Below are 21,371 nucleotides of genomic sequence, written 5' to 3'. Positions count from 1 at the left end.
CTTAAGCAAAAAATAAAAGAGTTTGGTAGATGTATTGTATAAAGGACATCTCGTCTCATCGTAAACCAGAAAAGCTGCCAAACCTATTTTTTCCCCTTCGAACCCTAAACGGCCCGGTCTCAAATTTCCCCAGACATTGCATCTCCTCCTCCGATTCTCTCCGGTTTCGTCTTCTCCTCCTCATTCCACCTTCCTATTCTCCAGAACCGACTTAATTGTACCGGAATCTCCCCTCTTTTTCCCGAAACCGATTCTCCGTAACCGGCCACAACCTGCAAACCAAAAAAAAAGGTTCGTTTTGTTCCTTCTTCTTACATCGGTTTTTGTCTTAATCCAAATTCTGTTATCTGGCCGGTGTTGCATGGGGAAGAGGTTTTAGAATTCGTCTTTTGATTTCTTGAAATATTCATCAGGGTTGTGATAGGATCTTTGTTATCTTCGTTACGTTTTTTTTTATTTTTAATTCCTGAAAAAGCTTTAATCTTCATTACCCATTAACAAAGTCTATGACTTTTGCTTTCTTCTTCCGATGAAACTCAGGCTTAACCAATGGAACCGGAGTTGGAACCTGTAGCTCTCACACCTCAGAAGCAAGACAATGCGTGGAAGCACTGTGAAATCTACAAATACGGCGACCGGCTCCAGATGAGGTGCCTCTACTGTCGCAAAATGTTCAAAGGCGGCGGTATCACGAGGGTCAAGGAGCATCTCGCTGGCATCAAGGGACAAGGCGTGATCTGCGACCAAGTTCCCGAAGATGTTAGGCTCTTCTTGCGGCAGTGCATCGAAGGAACCGTGAGACGTCAGAGGAAGAGACGCCATTCCACCTCAGCTGAGCCTGAGTCTTTGCCTGCTTTGCCTCCTTGTGAAGCTGAGCCGATGATGATGGTGGTTCAGTCTGATGTCAACAACGGTTTCACCTCGCCGGAGAGTACCGAAGTAGTCGTGCAAGAGGGCAGAACGAAGCAGAGGCCTTACAGGAGAAAGAAGGCTGCTTTTTTAGAGAATGGCGGTTCGAGCAACAACAATGGGTTGATTGGTACAGACATGGACAACAATTTGGTCCCTGTGGCGATTAGCAGCGTGAAGAACATTGTGCACCCAGCTTCTAAAGATAGGGAGAACGCCGTTCACATGGCGGTTGGACGGTTTCTGTTCGGTATCGGAGCTGATTTCGATGCGGTTAACTCTGCTAATCTCCAACCTATGATCGATGCCATTGCCTCCGGAGGGTATGGAGTGTCTGCACCAACGCACGGTGACCTTCGAGGTTGGATACTGAAGAGTTGTGTAGAGGAAACAACTAGAGAAGTTGAAGAGTGCAAAGCGATGTGGAAGAGGACAGGCTGTTCCGTTCTTGTCGAGGAGTTGAGCTCTGATCATAATGGCCTTAAAGTCCTTAACTTTTTGGTTTACTGTCCTGAAAAGACAGTCTTTCTGAAATCAGTTGACGCGTCTGAGATACTATCTTGTCCTGATAAGCTGTTTGAGCTGCTAAGGGAAGTGGTTGAAGAAGTTGGTAGTACACACGTCGTTCAAGTGATTACAAAATCCGAAGATCACTACGCTGCTGCTGGGAAGAAGCTGATGGTTGAGTATGGATCTCTGTATTGGGTCCCTTGCGCTGCACATTGCTTAGATAACATGCTGGACGAGTTCGGGAAGCTTGGCTGGATAAGCGAAACTATAGAACGTGCTCGAGCCATCACAAGGTTCATCTACAACCGTAGTGATGTTTTGAATATTATGCGGAAGTTCACTTGCGGCAATGATATAGTGGACCCGTTGTTCAGCGCTTCCGCCACTTGTTTCGCTACGTTGGGTAGAATAGCTGAGCTCAAGGCCAATCTGCAGGCGATGGTTACTTCACCAGAGTGGAACGAAAGTGTGCATTTGAATGAAGCAAGCGGATTGGCTATGACTGCTACCATCGATGATGAGGCCTTCTGGAAGGCGGTAGCTATGGTGAACGATTTGGTGGGTCCTCTTCTGCGGGTTTTGAAAATAGCTTGCTCTGAGAAGAGGCCTGGGATGGGGTATGTCTACGCAGCACTGTACCGAGCGAAGGAGGCGATCAAGAGAGATCTGGTTAACAAGGAGGATTACATGGTGTACTGGAGGACTATAGATCAGTGGTGGGAGCAGCAACAACATGTTCAGTTGTATGGTGCTGGTTTCTTTCTCAACCCCAAGTTCTTCTACACCGCCAGTGAAGAGATGCGTGGCGAGATGGTTCAGTTTCTGGTCGACTGCATCGAGAGGTTGGTTCCTGATAAGGATATTCAAGATAAGTTCGGCAAGGAGTTGAACTCTTACAAGAATGCTCTTGGAGTTTTTGGAAGGAACTTGGCTATCAGAGCTAGGGACACAATGCTTCCTGGTACTGTTTAATCTTACTTCTTGTGTATCTTTTCTGTTACTTGACTCTTTTTGACGTGGTTGGTTGGTTGGTTTCTTCAGCTGAGTGGTGGTCTACATATGGAGAAAGCTGCTTGAACCTCTCACGTTTTGCAATACGCATTCTCAGTCAGACGTGTAGCTCATCAGTTGGATGCAGGAGAAACCTGATACCGGTTGATCAAATATACCAGTCAAAGAACTCCATTGAGCAAAAACGGCTCAGTGATCTTGTGTTTGTTCAGTACAACATGCGCCTCAAACAGCTGTAAGTCACTTGATCTTTTTCCCCTTTGCAGCTAAAACATTTGTTTCTATGGAGTTAAAAAAAAAAGAATTAGAGTTAACTGTTGTCTGTCTCCTATAGGGAATCTGAAAGCGGAGATGAGACATTAGACCCGTTATCACACAGCAGGATGGATGTTCTTAAAGAATGGGTTTCGAGAGACGAAGCTTGTGTTGAGGAGAATGGAAACTCGGACTGGAAGTCACTCGAGTCTGTTAAGAGGTCGCTTGTACCAACGATGGATGAAACTGATAACTTGGGATCAGGTAAAAAAGATTTTACTCACAATCTGATTTGGTAAGACTTGCGAGATGTTGAAATATAAGAATGGTGTGTACAGGTTTCGATGATCCAGAGATATTCAAGGTGGAAAAAGAAGTGAGAGATGAAGGCTACTTCACAAACACATCAGAGAAGGCATTCACGTGACCTCCCTCTTAAGATTTGATTATGGTTGGTTTAAGTCTCTTGTCGTCTCTTTGTAACTTTACCTGCGGAGGTGTTTGTAGTCCTAGTTGTACTTTGAAACTCTTTACCATTGGGAACATTCATTGTCCTATTATTATCGGGTTTCATAGAATTTGGGTGTTTTTGTCAGTCTCTCCAGATTTTTAAATTGTTTGACAAAATAATGCATGTGTTCTATAAAAGTCAGAATGCCTAATCTCTCTAATAACTGATGGATTTTTCTTGGTTCTTGTCAATTTGTGATTAATATCAATCTATGAATATATAACGTATGATCCATCCGACAGAACAAGAGATGCTGCTGCGTGACCAGAAAGACCTTTCCTCACCCAAGAGTAAAAGAAAAGTATGCCTGGCTTTCACGTTTTTTTTTTTTTTTTTTTTTTTGTCGTCAACTTTACAGACTCATATAGACTCACGTTTGGCTTTCACGTTAGGAAATTGTTTTTTTTTCTTTATTTACTTGTCAAATCTCAAATCATCATGATTATATTCCTCCGCTTCGAGCAGAAACAATCATTTTAAGTATAACATTTTTATTTTATTTTTTATAGTTTATGTTAGAACATTATTATTATTATTATTATTATTATTATTATTATTATTATTATTATTATTATTATTATTATTTCACTTTTATCGATATGAAAACAAAATCATAAATATATTTTTTCTAGTTTTATTCCTTTAAATTTGGTCTAAAATTTCACTTTGATTTTATTTAAATCTCAATAGAGTTAAGATTACATTTTATAAAAATAAATTTATATAATATATTTAGTATTTCTTTATTTTTAATATTTTTTCTTGTTACACAGTTTTAAATGTGTACATATTTAGATATATAAAATCTAATAATATATTATTTATGCGTTATGCACATAAATAATAATTTTAAATATAATCTTATTATTATATAGTGAATCGATAAATTTAAATAAAATTTTAATCATTTAGCTATCAAAAAAAATATTTGATTAGTATTGCTTTAGTTTTGTATTTGTTGATGCACACTTACAACTAATTTTTATTATATATATATGATATATAAGTTGCTGTGAAAAATATATTTGTAATTATATTTAGTTTTTAAAAAAATATATTAATGTGTGGTATATATATAAATTTCATGGTGATATATGAGTTATTAATTATTAATATTTTTAAATAATTTTGCTAAAATAAATATTTATACAAAAATTACATTAATGGTGATGTATGAGTTAATAGTCATTACCATATTTAAAAAAAAATCACCGAAAATATTAATTTCTTAAAGAAAATTGCACATGTCATAATTAAGTTAATGCTATGTCATCATTTTATAAAAGTCATGTCATCATTTTGTTGAAATTAAATGTGGTGATTACACTTATGCAAATTATTTCACAAATAATGTTTAGGAAATATTAGGCGTACACAAATAGAAATTTGGTACATTTTATTTGGACAAATTAAAAATAGCTATTTTTAACAATAATATTATCATTATTTTCTTAGATAATACGCCTTTTGTATCAAATGGATCAAAATATTTGTTGTGTCAAAAATGAATTCAATTTATTTAAGTTTTAGTTATTCTTATTTTTGAAAAATATTTTCTACTTTTTTGTTCACAAAATATATTATAAAGGAAAAATGATACGATGAAAATGGTGGGATATGGTGTTGAATTTTATTTTAAAAAAAACTATTGGAAGAGTAAATGTTGAATGAATATGTGGAAGAAAGAGAAGATGATGTGTAATGATAAAAAGTGTAAATTAGGGTGTTGAATAACTAGAACCATTGTAAATAATTTTAGACCACACACAATGGGGGTGTTAAATCTTAGTTTCACTTGTTGAATGTTTCAACAATGAGGTGCTGAAAAGTTGAAGCATATCTACATGGCTGCAACCATGTTGTAAAGATTCATAAATAAAAAAAAATTGTGGTTCGGCTTAGCCACATGGCACAACTTGATTAGTTGTGCACATTCTTTTGATTTTTATTTCCACTCAATAATTTGATCTCATTTATTATTTAATTAAACTTTTAAAATAATAATAAAGTTATATTTAAATTCATGATGCTTTGTGATCTATAAATAGAGATTATTCTCATTTCATTTGGATACAGAAAAATATCATTTTTATTATAATCAAGTATATTAGTGTTTTAATTTTTTTTTGTTAAATATATCTCAATTATAACTCTTTCAATACCTAAAAATATTATTAGTATGTAGTTATTGTAATGTAAAAGATATAAATATGATTTAAAAATAGTGGATTGAGTGTTAAATTTTATTAAACAAACTATTGTAAAAGTTAAAAAAAGTGGTGGTTTTGATAATTAGGAGGAAAGAGAGAGAGAAGATGATGCCGAATGTTAAAAACGAACAAATTAGGTGTTGAAAGTGAATTGGGTGTTGAAACCATTGTACATGGTCTTAAACTATCTATATTGGAGGTGTTTGAAAAGAGATTCAATAGTTGAATCACTCTAATGGGGGGGGGAGGTGTTGAAAACTGATATTTAATGATGTGAATCATTTGGTGTTAAAGAGATTCAACATGTTGAATAAGAAAAAATATGGACCACCAACGACATAAGTTACTTTCTAATAATTTTTGATATTTTGATATTTTCTTAGTTATTTAAAACCAACAATCTCATTATAAATTAAATATTTTTTTTATGTTTCATATTAGATGATAGATTACATTATTTGATGTTAAATAGATTCAACATGTTGAATGAGAAAAAATATGGACCACTAACGACATATGTTACTTTCTAATAATTTTTGATATTTTGATATTTTCTTAGTTATTGATGTGAGGTGTTGAAAACTGATATTTAATGATGTGAATCATTTGGTGTTAAAGAGATTCAACATGTTGAATAAAACAAATATGGACCACCAACGACATAAGTTACTTTCTAATAATTTTTGATATATTGATATTTTCTTAGTTATTTAAAACCAACAATCTTATTATAAATTAAATATTTTTTTATGTTTCATATTAGATTACATTATGTGATGTTAAATAGATTCAACATGTTGAATAAGAAAAAATATGGACCACTAACGACATATGTTACTTTCTAATAATTTTTGATATTTTGATATTTTCTTAGTTATTTAAAACTAACAATCTCATTATAAATTAAATACTTCCTCTGTTTCATATTAAATGATAGATTACATCAATGCACATATATTAAAAATATAATTGGCTACACAATTTTTAATAAAGATAAAACTACATGGATATACGAAAACATCATATATTACGAAACAACACACAAAACATCATATATATTGAAATAGTGGGAGTAGTTTATTTTTTTATTTTTAAAAAAGAATTTATCATTTTAAATATAGACTAAGTTAATTTAATTTAAATATAGAAACAATGAGTAATTAGTAAAATAGTGTGTTGAATTTTGTTAAGCAAAACTATTTTATTGTGTATAAAATATGTGTGTTGAATGATGATGTGGAAGAAAATAAAGATGATGTGAAGTGTTAAAAAATAAAATGGAGGGTGTTAAATATTGAAACCATTGTGGATAGTCTTTTATTTAACATTAGAGCTCCAGATTCTGAGGGATGGAAAGAACTCATCAGCGCCGCCAAAGAATCCATAGATTGGATCATCTCCACCATCTTCCCATTCATCCCCACTAAGTTTTTCGCATTTTCTGTTGCTTTTTTTACTTGCTCTATTCTTAACTACTACTAATCCTCCATCCTACACGATCCCTCTTCAGACAGTTGTAAGCGCTTCATTCCTCATGTTCTTTATTCAAGCTGTTGTGATGTATGCGACCCTAAACGCATCTTCCAAGATGTTTGTCAATGGAAAACTTTGATTTTTGGTTGAAGGAGGAAGTTTAGGGTTTGGTGTTGCCGCTCTATACTTCCTGGTTGATTCTATTCACAAGTTGCAAATGACTTTTGAGTTTGTGCTCCTTGATGGTCTGGTCCTTCTCTCGCTTTTGGATTTGAAGATCTGGGATCGTCTGATTAGGCCTTAGCTTTAATGTTTACGGTTTTACTCTTTTTCAATTTTGAATGGCTATCTTGTGTTGAATGTTTTAAGTTTTTGTGTTTGGGTCTTATGTCTCGTTTTAAGTTTTTAATGTTTAGGGTTTTACTCTATTTCAATGTTTAACTTTAATTTTGGATGGCTATCTTGTGTTAAAGGCCATGTTAATCACGGATATTAAATTTTTAATGTTTCATGTTGCTTTGGATTTGTCTTAAAGCCATCATGTTTTTTTTTATGTTTTTGTTATGATCGGACTATTAATTATCAAGTTTTATATCTTTTGCAACTTACCCAAAAAATTGGGTCACTTATCTAAATTTTTAAACACACGGGCAGAGATACAAACTGTATATTCCTATATTTTTTCCTATCTAATATATCACCCTCGTAAATTAACGGGCACTTCTAAACTCACTTTCACCAACTCACACAAGAATCTAAAAATATGTATTATCAATCATATTCTCTTATATGTCGACTCCTTTCAACGTTAATGATCAAACTACTCTGGCTCATAATGATTTTGAGGAAGTGATCAAACCATACAAACGTTCAGCTGAGGCTAACAATTTAGGCTCAGTAACCACACAAAAAGTATGAATGAACAAGTTTCAGGCTTCAAACCTAGAATAAACCGAATCCTGACCGACCCATAATTACACATTTTAAACCAATCAGAGATGATGATGGTACATGAAAATAATTCTAGAAATTATGGATAATAAACCTAGAAAAATTAATTATTTGATTTTGTAATGGATTCAGATTTTACTTATTATGTTAATAATTAATTATCTTTTGTTGATTTTTTTTAAAAAAATATTAGATATAAAATCTACATTGAAATATGACATTTTGATAGTTATTAGAGTTAAATTTAAAATAATAAAATTTGATGTTAATATTTTCTACCGGTTTATTAAGGACCCAAAATGCAGGTAAAATAGTGATTTCTTATCCAAAAAAAAATAAGAATAAATATTTGTATATGAAAAGGGAAAACAATCTTTGGCACAATATAATTAAAATACTAACCTTACTTTTGTAGATAATTGATACTAATATCTCTTCTTGTCTTGCTATTATTATGTTAAATTTTTTGTCTTTTATCATTTTCAATGCTATATTTACTAAAAAAAATTTATTTATGAATAAGAAAAATAAAAACAGAAGTGTATACTGGTCTGCAAGTAAACAATTCTAATATCACAACATTTCTATAAGATTATGAAAACATATACAGAAAATGGAAGATCAACCTGATGTTAAGTCTTGATTAGTGGACATAAGCTCTTTTGGTTTTCTCTCCAAACGAGTTTCTTTGGTCCCATTTTTACGTTCAAGTTACACCACATTTTCCATTTTCTTTTTCTTGTGGTGCTTCTCAAACTTATTAGGGGCATTGTTACTTGTAAATATGCTTTAGCTCCGTATTTTGAATTGTTAGTATCACAAAAATAAGCATGTTCAAGAAAATTGAGAATTAATTGATTTCATCCTAAAACGGCATTGACATTACAATACTTAGATTTTGTCAATATTTAAAAGAGCAAAGGAAATGAAAAACAATTATTTTGTTAGAGACTAAAAGAGAAAAATGTTGATGAAAAAAATAGCATTATGCAAAAGTTGATGTAAAAATCAGCATTAAGCAAACAATTACGAACGTGGATTTTAACTTTCATCTGTCAACTTTTCAGTAAGCTTCTCCAGAGATCATTGAAAATAATTTCTCTTTGAAACTATTGTTACGCAACTGTTTAGCCAGAGACTTTGTCGATCTAGAATTGTAAACTCGAGAGATGTGATATAGTCGTCAGAAAATTGAAATTTCATCACATTTAGAAAAAGAGCCAGTAGATGCATTATAAATAATTTAAGAAATTACGCTGAGTGCACAAGTAGATGAATTTGAATTTCTAGCATTGTGAATAAATTTTCTTATAAAAAAAGATTAACAGCTTCAAGATCGTGAGATCATAGTATTAGTGTGAGTAATATTAGAACTTTTATTTAATATAGGAAAACAAATATAAACAGTTCGAAACTGTTTTTTTTTTTACTTTTTTCATTTATTTTCTTCTTTAATTTGCATAATATATGCCATGTGTCAGAATTTAATTGGCCAAGTGACTTGTGCTTTAGTGTATAAGACCATGTGCAATGAAAGTGTTGAAAAAATTATTCAACACTTGAGTGAGTGCAATAAAGATGTTGAAAGTGAAAAAAAGTGATGTGGCTTACACTGTGTTGAAATATTTCAACGGGTTGAAACAAAGAAAAATGGAGACCACCTTTGGTGAGATGGATGATTATAAGCATTTTATTGGTTCATGAAAATCTGTCAACTTCTTCATTTCTACCTTATTATTTTAGATCAATTATTTGATAAAAACTAGGTTTTTAGAAAATATAAATAATTCCAAAATTTATTATTTTTTATGCTCCATAATTTGAAATTTGGTTCATTTGATTTGGACACAGAAAAAGTTATATATTTTCTTGTAATATTTGTTAAATAATTGTTTATTTAAATAATTTTTTTTGTTTTCCAGCATTCAAAATTTTATTAATTATTAAATTTTCAACACTTATCAATTTTAACATTTTTAAAATAATTTAATTTTTTTAAGATTGATTAAAAATCTATTTTAAATTAGTTAATATTATTTATTGAAAATTTAATAAAAATGAAATGGTAGGGTGTTGAATTTTATTAAAAAAAAACCATTGTAGATCTTTAAAATAAAATGTGTGTTGAATAATTAGGTGGAAGAGAGAGATGATGATGTGGATGTTGAAAAAGAGAAAACAAGGGTGTTGAAACATCTCAACCATTGTAGATAGTCTAAAGGGATTTTTAATATTTTCAACACCAAATAATCCACATCATTAAATTTCATTTTTCAACAAGTTCATTGTAGTGATTCAAGTGTTGAATCTTTTATTCAACACCCCCATTATAGATGGTCTAAAACTCACTCAAACTGTAGATTAATATATTTTTTATGAATGAGTTTATGTTTTGTGTGTGATTTGCAACATAAATACTTCTTTACATGAATGATTTTATGTTAACTCTGTGATCTCCATCCTCAGTGATTAATTGATTCCGTACAATGACGAGTCTGACGTCAACCAAGACACGCAATTTGTCGCCAACTTAATTGATGGGGTCTTCAAAGTAATTATAGAACGCATATTTCCAGGATTGTGTGTGTGTGTGTGTGTGTGTGAGAGAGAGAGAGAGAGAGAGAGAGAGAGAGAGAGAGAGAGAGAGAGAGAGAGAGAGAGAGAGAGAGAGAGAGAGAGAGAGAGAGAGAACATTGAGGTACTTGTCATTTGTCGTTTTCCAGAAAAAATCCTCTAATAAAGTTTTTAAAATTTGAGAGAATAAAAAAAACGACAAATAGTGCAAACCAGTTTTAATATAAATAAGACATTTTGATATATTAATCACTTGACCAAAAATTTGTATAGTGGACGAGTATGTCTCCGACAAGGCTTCTTATAATCATCTTTTATTTTCCATCTTTACCTATATTATTATTACTTGCGGGCAAATACAACCATTATAGTGTCAAAAAGAGCAAAACATAGTCTAATGGTTAGTATTTTTGTGTTAATACTATCTTTGATTCTAGTAGTTTTTCTACAATAATTAAAAACAATAAAATTTAATTAGCCAGAGAAGTATCAGCTCAACATCAACAATTCCACTTGCTTACTTAGGTATATGCATATAAATCAAAAACTAAACTCGAACCAAACTGAAAACCCAAACTTAAAACCAAACCGTTATTCACAAATAACAAACATTTTCTATATCTGTAGCCAAAAAAATCCAAACTGAACCATAATCGAAGAACCGAATGGATACCTGAATATCTAAAATACAATTTATATACCTAAAAATATTATTTATACTGTTTTTGAATTTACTAAATATTCTAAATAATATTACTTAAAAACTAAATTATAAAATATGAATTAACCAAATATTTTTATATGAAATATTTAAAATTGACATTTAATGATGTGAATCATTTGGTGTTAAATAGATTCAACATATAAGAAAAATGGGGACCACTAACGACATATGTCAATTTCTAATAATTTTTGATATTTTTTTTGTTATTTAAAACCAACAATCATATTAAATGATGGATCACATCAATGCACATATATTAAAAATATAATTAGTTACACAGTTTTTAATAAAGATAAAAATACCTAGATATATGAAAACATCATATATTATGAAACAACAAAAATCACACAAAATATCATGTATATTGAAACAAAGGGAGTCGTTTATATTTTTATTTCTTATAAAAGAATTTATCATTTAAATAGAGACTAGGTTAATTTAATTTAAATATAAAAAATAATTATTAATTAGTAAAATAGTGTGTTGAATTTTGTTAAACAAAACCATTTTAGTATGTATAAAAAATTTGTGTTGAATGATGAGGTGGAAGAAAGTAAAGATGACGTGGAGTGTTAAAAGATAAAATGAAGGGTGTTATATATTGAAACCATTGTGGGTAGTCTTTTATTCAATATTTTGAATATTTTCAACACCAAATAATCCACATCATTAAAATTCATTTTTCAACAGGCTCATTGTTGTAATTCAACTGTTGAATCTTTTATCAATTCCCCTGTTGTAGGTGGTCTAAAACTCAAAGTCTAGATTAATATGTTTTTATGAATGGGTTTATGTTTTGTGTGTGATTTGTAACATAAATTACTTATTTACATGAATGAGTCTATGTTAACTCAGTGATCTCCATCCTCGGTGATTAGTCGATTCTATAAAATGACGAGTGTAATGTCAACTAAGACACACAGTTATCGTCAAGTTAATTGATGGGGTCTTCAATGTAAATATAGAACACAAATTTCCAGGAATGTGTGAGAGAAAGAGAGGGGAGAGAGAGAGTGTGTGTGTTTAGTTATCTGTCATTTGTCGTTTTCTAGAAAAAGTATCTTATAAGTTTTTAAAATTTGAGAGAAACAAAAAATGACAGGTAGTACAAACCAGTTTTAATACAAATAAAGCACTTTGGTATACTGATCATTTGACCAAAAATTTGTATAGTGGACGGGTACGTCTCTGACAATGCTTCTTGCAGTCAACATTTATTTTCCGTTTTTACCTATAATATTATTGCTTGCGGGCAAATAACAACCATCATACTATCAGAAAGATCAGAACATAGTCTAATGGTTAGTATTTTTGTGTTAATACTATCTTTGATTATACTAGTTTTTGTACAATAAATAAAAATAATAAAATTTAATTAGCCAGAGAAGTATCGGCCCAACTTCCACAATTCCACTTACTTACTTAGGTATGTGCATATAAACCAAAAACCAAACTGGAACCAAACTGAAAAACCAAACTTAAAACCAAACCATTATTCACAAATAATAAACCTTTTCTATATCTCTAACCAAGAAATCCAAACTGAACCAGAATCGAAAAACCGAATGGATACCTGAATATCTAAAATACAATTTTTATACCTAAAAAATATTGTTTATATATGTTTTTGAAATTACTAATACTCTTAAAAATACTACTTAAAAACTAAATTATAAAAAACGAATTACCCAATTATTTTTATATGAAATATTTATAATTATTCGAATTACCCGAAAATTAGATTACATGAATAATTTTAATCAAAAATGTTTAATTTTATCCAAATTACCTGATATTTAATCCGATAAAATCGAAAAATCCATTTTTACATGAACTATCCATAATTATCTGAAAATGGAACCGAACCGGAACCGAATTGGAAACAAAATTTTAGTGGATATTAGTAGATTCCTTATATCGTTATCCAAACCAAACCGAAATAGAACCAATTTTTTTTCAATAACCGAATTGTTCCTAAATTTGTAAAATGAGAAAAAACCGAAAGAAGCGAACCGAACCAAACTAAAAACCAAACGTGCTTACATATATGAATTAGTCATTACCATATTAAAAACTTTGCCAAAAAAATTAACTTTTATAAAGAAAATTGTATATGTGAGAATTAGATTAATGCATGTCATTATTTTTTTTTTATTGAAATTGAATAAGATGATAATACATATGCAAATCAGTTCACAGATAATGTTTAGGGGAGACAATGATCAACTATGGGAAGTGAACTCTAGTCTGGTGTAGAAACTAGAAACCCCCACTTAAAACGTTTACCAAACCGAATTGAGTTGCCCAATTTAAATTTAAGCACAAAGGCCCATACTTATTAGACCAGCCTATTATAAAACGACCTAAAGGTTGACGACATCGGGGGATAATGGCTTCTTCGGCAACTATCAGATCTGAAATTTACGACCGAGAAGAACGCAAGCAGTTAAATCTTCCTTCTCTATCTCTCCCTCACAATCGATTATGTCTTCTTAGTCTTTTGTTAATATCATTGGTCTCTTCCACAGGCAATACCAAGCGCACATTCGTGGCCTCAATGCTTATGAACGACACAAGAAGTTCTTGAAAGACTACGGTACCCTTCTTTCTCCTTGCTCTTTTGTAGCTTCTTTTCGTATTAGGAGGTTAAAAGGGACAACGAATTGGGGGTAAATAAGAGAGCTTTTCTATTTATCCGAATCCATATTGTCCCAAAATCGAAACTTGGTTGATGAACAGTCTTCTCCTCTGAGCTTGGAAGGAGGCTACAGTCAGCCTTACATCTTCTTCTTTTTTTCTTAGTACCCATTAAGAAAAGATTATTCCTTTTTGTTGCCTTGGAATAGCTACTAGTTGTGGACTCTCATAGTATATTTACTTTGCAGTTCGTTTCTATGGCAAGGACAAGCCGACAGAAGTCAAGCTTCCGGTTAAAACCGACCACGACACACTTAGAGAAGGTTACCGGTATGGTGCAATCTTGTATAAGTTGTTTCTTGTCGAAACTCTCGCCTCTCTTTTCTTTGATTGAAAAAAGTGGTTTCGTGCGTTTTGTTTTTGTATCTTCTCATCTCTTTGGAGACTTGTTTGTATGTTTCCTCATAAATTTTGGGGTTTCTTACTTGCAAAGGTTTATACGTTCTGAAGAAGATGATTTGAACCCTTCTTGGGAGCAAAGGCTGGTGAAGCGATACTATGATAAGCTTTTTAAGGAGTATCCTTTACCACATTAAGCTGCTTAGATATAACTTATTCAAAGTTACAAGTACTTTTTTTTTGTGAGAGTGTGGATGAGTTCATGTGTTTTGTATCTCCTTGACTTATTTAAGATACTGTATAGCTGACATGTCAAGATACAAGACTGGTCAGGTATAAAAATCTGGTGTATGGATACTTCATCTCATCTTGGTTTTTCCTATAGTACTTTTTGTTCAGTTGGCTTATTCTGAATGTTTGTAGATGGGTTTAAGATGGAGAACGGAAAAGGAAGTTATGTCAGGCAAAGGTTTATATTACTTCAGATTCTACTTTTTTCATGGACGTTTCTTTGATAAGAGTTTTTGAGTTTAAATGCATTGCATCTCTGTCAGGGCAGTTTATGTGTGGGAGCAAACAGTGTCATGAAATAGAAGGGTTAGCGAGCTATGAGGCATGTATCTTTAGAAAATCTCTAAATTACTTTTTTTTATGTCTCTCTGTGTGTGTTTGATGATCTCATTAAGCTTGTTGAATTTGCAGGTGAATTTTTCTTATCACGAAGCTGGTGAACACAAACAAGCCCTTGTTAAACTCGTAACTTGTGAGAGGTATACTAGTCACTCATTATACAGCATGTTCATAACTTATATTGTTTATATGCTTTTGTATACCACTTGCTTGGTCTCAGTAAAGCTTGACAACCCTCTATTCTATTTCTTTAATGTCACTAGATGTGCTGAGAAGCTTTACTACAAAAGAAGAAAGGATGCTGAAAGATCAGAGAGTAAAGAAAAGAAAAAGCAGAAACGTAAACGGTATTGATTATGAAAATCAGTATCATATTACAACCTAAGGGTTATGGTTTTCTCTTGAGCTAAGTACATTAATTTGGATCTCAGGAATCGATCAAGCAGTGAAGATGACACAGAGGAAGAGGAAAGGAGAAAAGGTGTGGAATTTACCAAGCTTGCTATATTATGTGTCTAGTCTTTTGAAGGGAGATTAGTTTCAGATTTTTTGATAGGTTATAGATTATAAAAATCTCAGAAGGGAATGAACAAAGTTGTCTTTCATAATGGCAGGAAAAAGGAACAAGTCCAAGCTGGAAGGTGGTGAGAGAGAAGGCAAGGATGATGAAAACTTCGACGAATTCATGGAAGGAATGTTTCCGGGGAAGGGTGATAATTAGAGTTTCAGAAGTTAAACCCTGTTTGTATCATAACCTAAGACTTTAGTTTGGTTTGGGACCATAACATCAATTACTTTTATTTTTATTTTAGTTTGGTGTTGATACTTAAGTATATACAACAATAGGACTTCTTACGTTGTGTGATCCATCCGACCAAACCAGAGACGCCGACACAATACCAGAAATTTGTGCAAGACTCTTGCCGGAGACGGTAACAGTGAAACTCTTCTTCTCCCAAGATGACTTAAAAGAGAGTGTCTGTGGCTCAACCGTGATACTGAGTTTAGGGTTCCCAGTCAGTTTTGCTTTGTAAGTGGATATATTTCTCCCAACGTTGGTGACCGTTCTTGAAAATGTGATATCTGAGGATGATGAAGAAGCTGGAACTTTGGCTGTCATTGAAGGGTAGTTGAGATCTCTCATGGTCAGCTTTGATTTCTCGGAACAAGTAAAGTCTCCACCGGCGAGAGTACTAATGCCTTTGGCTGAGTAGTCCAAAGAGCAGAGCATGTTTAAGTAATCCTCTTTGGCTATGTCGTAAACAAGCCCTGGATCAACTGCCGCTGTAGGGTTAACATGTCCTGATCCGTATGCAAACTCAGCTTCTGCATTTTTCGAAGCGTTCATCGCCCAAGCTGCAACAAAACAAAAAGGGTCGGTTCAGGTGTCACATCACTTGCATTCTTTCTTCAGGGAAATATATTGATAATTACCAGTAGTCATGATAGCAGATTTGACAGCAGAAGCAGACCAATCAGGATGGAATGTCTTGACATATGCAGCTACACCAGCGGCATGAGGGCAAGCCATAGATGTTCCAGACATGAAATAGTAATCCACGCTTTGTCCAGGAAGTGCAGTTTGACCCAATGGTGAATATGCTGCTAAGATATTCACTCCTGAAGCTGTTATATCAGGCTGCATACATATTCAACTTTTAATGTCCAACAAACGTAGATTTTACGACGCAAAATTATGTGAATTTTTGTATCGAGTGGTACCTTCAAAATGTCGCTAAAGAGAGTGTTTGGACCACGAGAAGAGTAGGAAGCAACAATCGGAGCATTGTTGTCTTTAACTGTCTCAGTCTTCAGTATAGCTCCTTGTGGGTTTCTATGTTAATTTATATCCGCAAGTGTTAACTATCTTCAAAAGAGTCTAATCACAGAAAGTTATATGGAAAAGATTCTTACGGTGAGGAGAGAACGTAAGATCTGAATGCATCATAGTTGGTATCATCTAAGGTTGCGACCGGAATTGGACCAAGACCCGGAGAATCAACATCAGTTACATGTAGGATAACTCCAACAGCTCCCATTGATTTAGGTTCCATAACATTATCTGGAACATCGCACACAACGATCTTTCCCTGCACCGTGTTCAGGCAACCACTGGCGCAACCCCTAAGCATAGGATACACATATAAATAAAAGAAGAGATTTTCAATTACAGTAAAGTTCCATCTAGTTCTTGAGTCGCAAGTTAGGGTCAATCCTTGAGGTACAAGTTACCTTGCTAGCTCCTCTGTACAGTTATTTGAAGCAGTTTTTCCATATGCCAAAGGATACTTCTTTCCCTTTAAGTCGAAGTCATTGATCGATCTTCCCTGTAAGATTCATATTTTAATCAGCCTGGACATATGTAAGTGACACACTGACCTATGGTTCCTAAATTTTTATGGGTTAAAATATAAGCATAGACCCCAAAATTTCAACAAAAAAAAAAAAATCATTACAATTTTAAGTTTTTACTAGATTGTCTTTACTCCCTAAAATCTAAAGACCAACCTGCATTCATAGACCAACTGAATAAATTAAGAAAAGAAAACCAGTCCTTACATGAAGCGTCTTGCCATCTCCATTAACCACATCAGTAACAAATCTTCGATCAGTTGTACCTGCAGCCACGGATATGAGCCATGGTGCAAGGTTAGACGCTAGTCCAGGTTTAGAACCGTCGTTCCCGACAGCTACTGTGGTAACAATCCCTTTGGTCATGGCATGAAATGATCCAATAGCACCTCCTCCCATGGAAATGGTTATAACATCGACTCCATCGGCTATAGCATCATCAAACGCAGCTAAAATACCTTCTGCGTTGCAACCTGCTGGCTCGCAAACTTTGTAAACGGCAACTCTACCTAGAGGCACACCACCTCTAGCCGTTCCTTTGGTCACACCGTTTACACTCACTCCTTTTACTTTGTTTCCAGCTGCTGTTGAAGCCGTGTGTGACCCGTGACCATCATCATCTCTCGCCGAGTCTTGCACATAGTGTCGTGCTCCAATCAACTTTCTGTAGAATTTGGATAAGGGTTAGTTAATCTCTCATTCAATCTTTCCTTTGCACGCAAGAAACTTGGAGAAGAGGTTAGAAAATGTTGTTAACTTGTTGCATGTGAAGTTAGTTCCTCCAGCGCAAGTTCCTTTCCATTTTTTTGGTATAGGGCCAATGCCTTCGTCTGAAAAGCTCTTGGATTCAGGCCATATTCCTCCGTCTATTACACCAACTATTGTATTGGTCTCCACCTCAGGAACTTGCTTGCTCTTGTCACCAAGTCCCATGAACTCGTAAGACCTTGTCGTAAGAAGCTTATAAAAGGTGCTTGGGAATACCGAAACTACACCTTCCATGCCTTCACATATATCACACATAACATCATCAACACTGAAATAGCCATAATAGTGAGTTAAATATTTTTTTTTTTAATATATCCCTTATATACTAAAGCACAAGTCACCTAACTAATCAAATTCTGACACATGGAATAAGTTTTTTTAAAAAATTAATAAAATGTTTTTTGATCCAGCGTTTTCTAAAACTCAAACAACATTCCTAAAATCCCACACGTTATCACCACCACGTTCAATCAGTGTAAGTTGAAACAGTTTATCTTTTATGTACCTTTTATCTATTTATTTTACTTTCTGTTTGATATTTATATCTCTCTTTTCTTCTACGTCTCTCTCTTTCATTTCATCTTTCCCAAACATTTTTTCTGTTGAATTTTTCACTGAAAAGTAGTCTATACAAGTTTAAGATTACTTTTATTAAGATTTGTTTTCCTCTTATTCCCAATTAATATTATCTTAACTGTACTGTAAATTTCAGGTTCAAAATGGAACTTGAGTTTTCTCTGTTCAAAAGCTTAATTTTCAGTAGAAGAATGCAAAAATAAAGTTTTGTCTAGCAAAGAAGGTAACAATAAGCATCTCCCTCTTATCTACAAAATGGATATTTATAAATATGTTTTTCCATTGCTTATATTTATAAAACTGCTTGTCTTGCTTTTGCTCGGAAGAAATACATAAACATAGAAAGAGAAAAACAAAAGACAAACAAAACAAATAAAAAAAAACTTTCTCTGCAACAAACTTAGAAGAGAAACAGAACAGTTGCTAATCTAAAAAAACAAGTGGTATATTTAGTTCTTCTCTTAGGTTAGTCTTTAAATATCTTTATTTTATTTTTTGTAGCTTTGAAGAAAATATATATCATGGCTAGCAAAATAATAATATGATGCCACAGAGTAAAAAGAATATGAACAACTATGATGATGAAAATTGTATATTTACAAATTTATTTGATATGATTTGATTATTTTCACAAATCTGTTTTCATAACAAATCGTATCTGACTATCTAATAATTCTTTTGTAAGCTATTATAAATTTAATTTTGATTAAAAACAACAAATAAAGAATACTTTAATTTTATTATTTTATAAAAATTTAAATGCAAGAAGAAATTGATCCGTGCTTAGCACGGGGTGATATTACTAGTAAACATATATTTCACCAGCAAGGTTGTCTCTTTCAGATTCAGTGAGTTTGGCTGCAAAACCGTTGAAACTTCTTCCATAACTTCTGACCAAAGAATCTTCTACGGAACTGCAGAACAAAAGAGAAAATAAAGACAAGTGATAAACGATGACGTATACAATAAATGATAAGGCTAACAGAGTCTTAAACCTTGATTTGACAACTTCTTGAAGGATATTATGATGATGAGACATAGGAGTGTAATCGGTGGTTTTTAAAGGGGTCCTTAATGAAAAATGGTGATTTAATTAAATCCAAAAAGAATTAAAGGGGAGTTATCGATCCTTAATGGGGCACTTTGGTTACCGATTTTAAGCGTGGTTTTTGAACCACGTGTCAGCCACACAGAATTTTTTTCTTTTTTTTTTCTTTTCTCGTTGTTTCTGTCATCTCGTTTACTCCTTCATATGCGAAAGATCGATACAGACGACGGACGACGACTCTCTCAATTGAGTCGACGTCTCCTCCGTATCCTCATTTGTTATCGTTACCTTCGCGAAGGTCTTTTCGTTAAAGCTTCGAAAAGCGACGATGGGTTTTGTTCAGCTCCTTCGATCACTGAATCAGACGAGAAGCCAAAACCCATTTACTGGAAAAGTCACGAATCCAACACTCTCTCCTTCACACCTTCAAGGTTCGAAATGTTTTTCTTTACAACAATCGTAGTCTCTAGCTTCGTGTCATTGAAAGTTTGATACTTTTGTCGCTTAACTTCTATTTCTTGTTAGAGATTGGTTTAGTGCTTAGTCTGAGAGAATTTCAAGCTCTTGTATTGCTCTTAACTTCTAGAAGATCATATTGGTGCTGACATAGTAGATATGGAAGCTTAAAGTTCAATTCTTTTGGATACAGATTCGTCTCTTTTATAAAGGTTGTCCCTTTTTGTATATTTAGATTAGTTTTCTAATATAAATTTGATACCGAGGATTCTGCATTTGGATGTTTGTTGTAGTTGTTTAAGTGATGAAAAGCTCGTGACTTTTGGTTTCTCTTGTCAAAGCTGATCCACAGACCAAACCTATGGATTCTCCACAGCTCTTGTCAAAATTTATTATTCATCGTTGTTCTAGTTTTGGAGAATTGAGTTTATATTTTTGTTCCTGCAGGTCATTTATCGGATTAAGCTACCAGGACCTGCAATAATAGGAGAGGTAATTTCAATTGTTCAATTTGTATTTGTCATCGTGGGTTATGATTGTTTAGTTGGTAATCTGATTCATTATCTTTGACACACTGAGACGTCCTTGAATGTGGTCTAGTTCTGTTGCCTGTTAACAAGAGAGGACTGTTACATTCCCCAAAACCTGATTTCTGTCAGAAAGTATCAAGCTTTGAGCTTGATGATTCTCTAGTTCATTGTGTTCTTCCAAGATTTGAGGTAATTTAAATAAATGGGTTCTCACTAGTTTCCCATTCTTCTTCTTCTGATCTGTGCTTATATAGTGGTTTGATCTTTTGTCTTTAAGGTAGAAGATAGAGTAGTTCAAAGAGAGGAAGTTCGCAGAGAATGTGGTAAAGGTTTCACTTCTTCTAAAGCTCTTTGTGGTCACATGGCTTGTCACTTTGAGAGAGAGAAGAGGGTGTCATGTTCTCATTTTTTTCAGGTCAAGAAGAGTGTAAAGTCGTTAGTCATCAGTCACGAACTTGTGTAGTAATCACTTGTGCAATGCTTACGTACTAACTCTTGTAATTTGTATTCTTGCAAACTCTTGTAGTCATCAGTCAGGACTTGTAAAGCTTTGTGTCTATATAAACTTGTGAACTCTTGTAGTCTTTGTTATTATGTTTTTTTTTCCGAATTATTCTCGATTATTGTACTAATCTTTGTTATTATGTATTTTTTTAAATCCATGTTTTAAATATTATCTTTTATATGTTTTATTTAATAAATAATTTTTTTTTTAAATAAATAATTTTTTTTAAGAACTCCTAATTAAGAAACTCCCATTGGACCGCTTAAAATGGAAATTTTTTAACTAGAGTTCTTAATCCCACTTAAGTACATTTATAATATTAAATAATCACAAAGAAACCCA

At 33.0% G+C, this 21,371-nt stretch overlaps 3 protein-coding genes and 1 long non-coding RNA gene across 4 annotated transcripts; 3 read left to right on the top strand and 1 right to left on the bottom strand.

Annotated features, from left to right (window-relative positions):
• Positions 1–68: 68 nt before the first annotated feature.
• On the top strand, positions 69–3,333 carry LOC106369217. The gene is made up of 5 exons (XM_048774486.1): positions 69–290; positions 539–2,380; positions 2,461–2,665; positions 2,765–2,949; positions 3,024–3,333. The coding sequence occupies exons 2-5, from the start codon at positions 550–552 to the stop codon at positions 3,110–3,112; spliced, it is 2,310 nt and encodes a 769-aa protein (XP_048630443.1). The 5' UTR covers positions 69–290; positions 539–549; the 3' UTR covers positions 3,113–3,333.
• Positions 3,334–13,461: 10,128 nt separating this feature from the next.
• On the top strand, positions 13,462–15,649 carry LOC106369220 (protein FRA10AC1-like). Its single transcript, XM_048774443.1, has 11 exons — positions 13,462–13,573; positions 13,657–13,724; positions 14,014–14,095; positions 14,259–14,342; positions 14,458–14,497; positions 14,588–14,633; positions 14,719–14,777; positions 14,867–14,934; positions 15,058–15,141; positions 15,226–15,275; positions 15,409–15,649. The coding sequence occupies exons 1-11, from the start codon at positions 13,518–13,520 to the stop codon at positions 15,513–15,515; spliced, it is 744 nt and encodes a 247-aa protein (XP_048630400.1). The 5' UTR covers positions 13,462–13,517; the 3' UTR covers positions 15,516–15,649.
• On the bottom strand, positions 15,621–19,921 carry LOC125606865 (subtilisin-like protease SBT4.2). Its single transcript, XM_048775829.1, has 9 exons — positions 19,827–19,921; positions 19,313–19,560; positions 17,904–18,150; positions 17,354–17,810; positions 17,027–17,121; positions 16,709–16,918; positions 16,517–16,628; positions 16,229–16,433; positions 15,621–16,150 (listed from the first exon to the last, which is right to left on the bottom strand). The coding sequence occupies exons 1-9, from the start codon at positions 19,919–19,921 to the stop codon at positions 15,621–15,623; spliced, it is 2,199 nt and encodes a 732-aa protein (XP_048631786.1).
• Positions 19,922–19,985: 64 nt separating this feature from the next.
• Positions 19,986–21,168, top strand: LOC125603525. Its single transcript, XR_007335552.1, has 3 exons — positions 19,986–20,486; positions 20,595–20,713; positions 20,802–21,168. It is a non-coding gene; the product is annotated as an uncharacterized LOC125603525 (long non-coding RNA).
• Positions 21,169–21,371: the final 203 nt, after the last annotated feature.

The sequence above is a fragment of the Brassica napus genome, chromosome A1 (assembly GCF_020379485.1).
Source record: "Brassica napus cultivar Da-Ae chromosome A1, Da-Ae, whole genome shotgun sequence".
NCBI classification, from domain to species: domain Eukaryota; kingdom Viridiplantae; phylum Streptophyta; class Magnoliopsida; order Brassicales; family Brassicaceae; genus Brassica; species Brassica napus.
The sequence above is the reverse complement of the archived record's forward strand: the minus strand, read 5'-3'. Positions and strand labels throughout refer to the sequence as shown.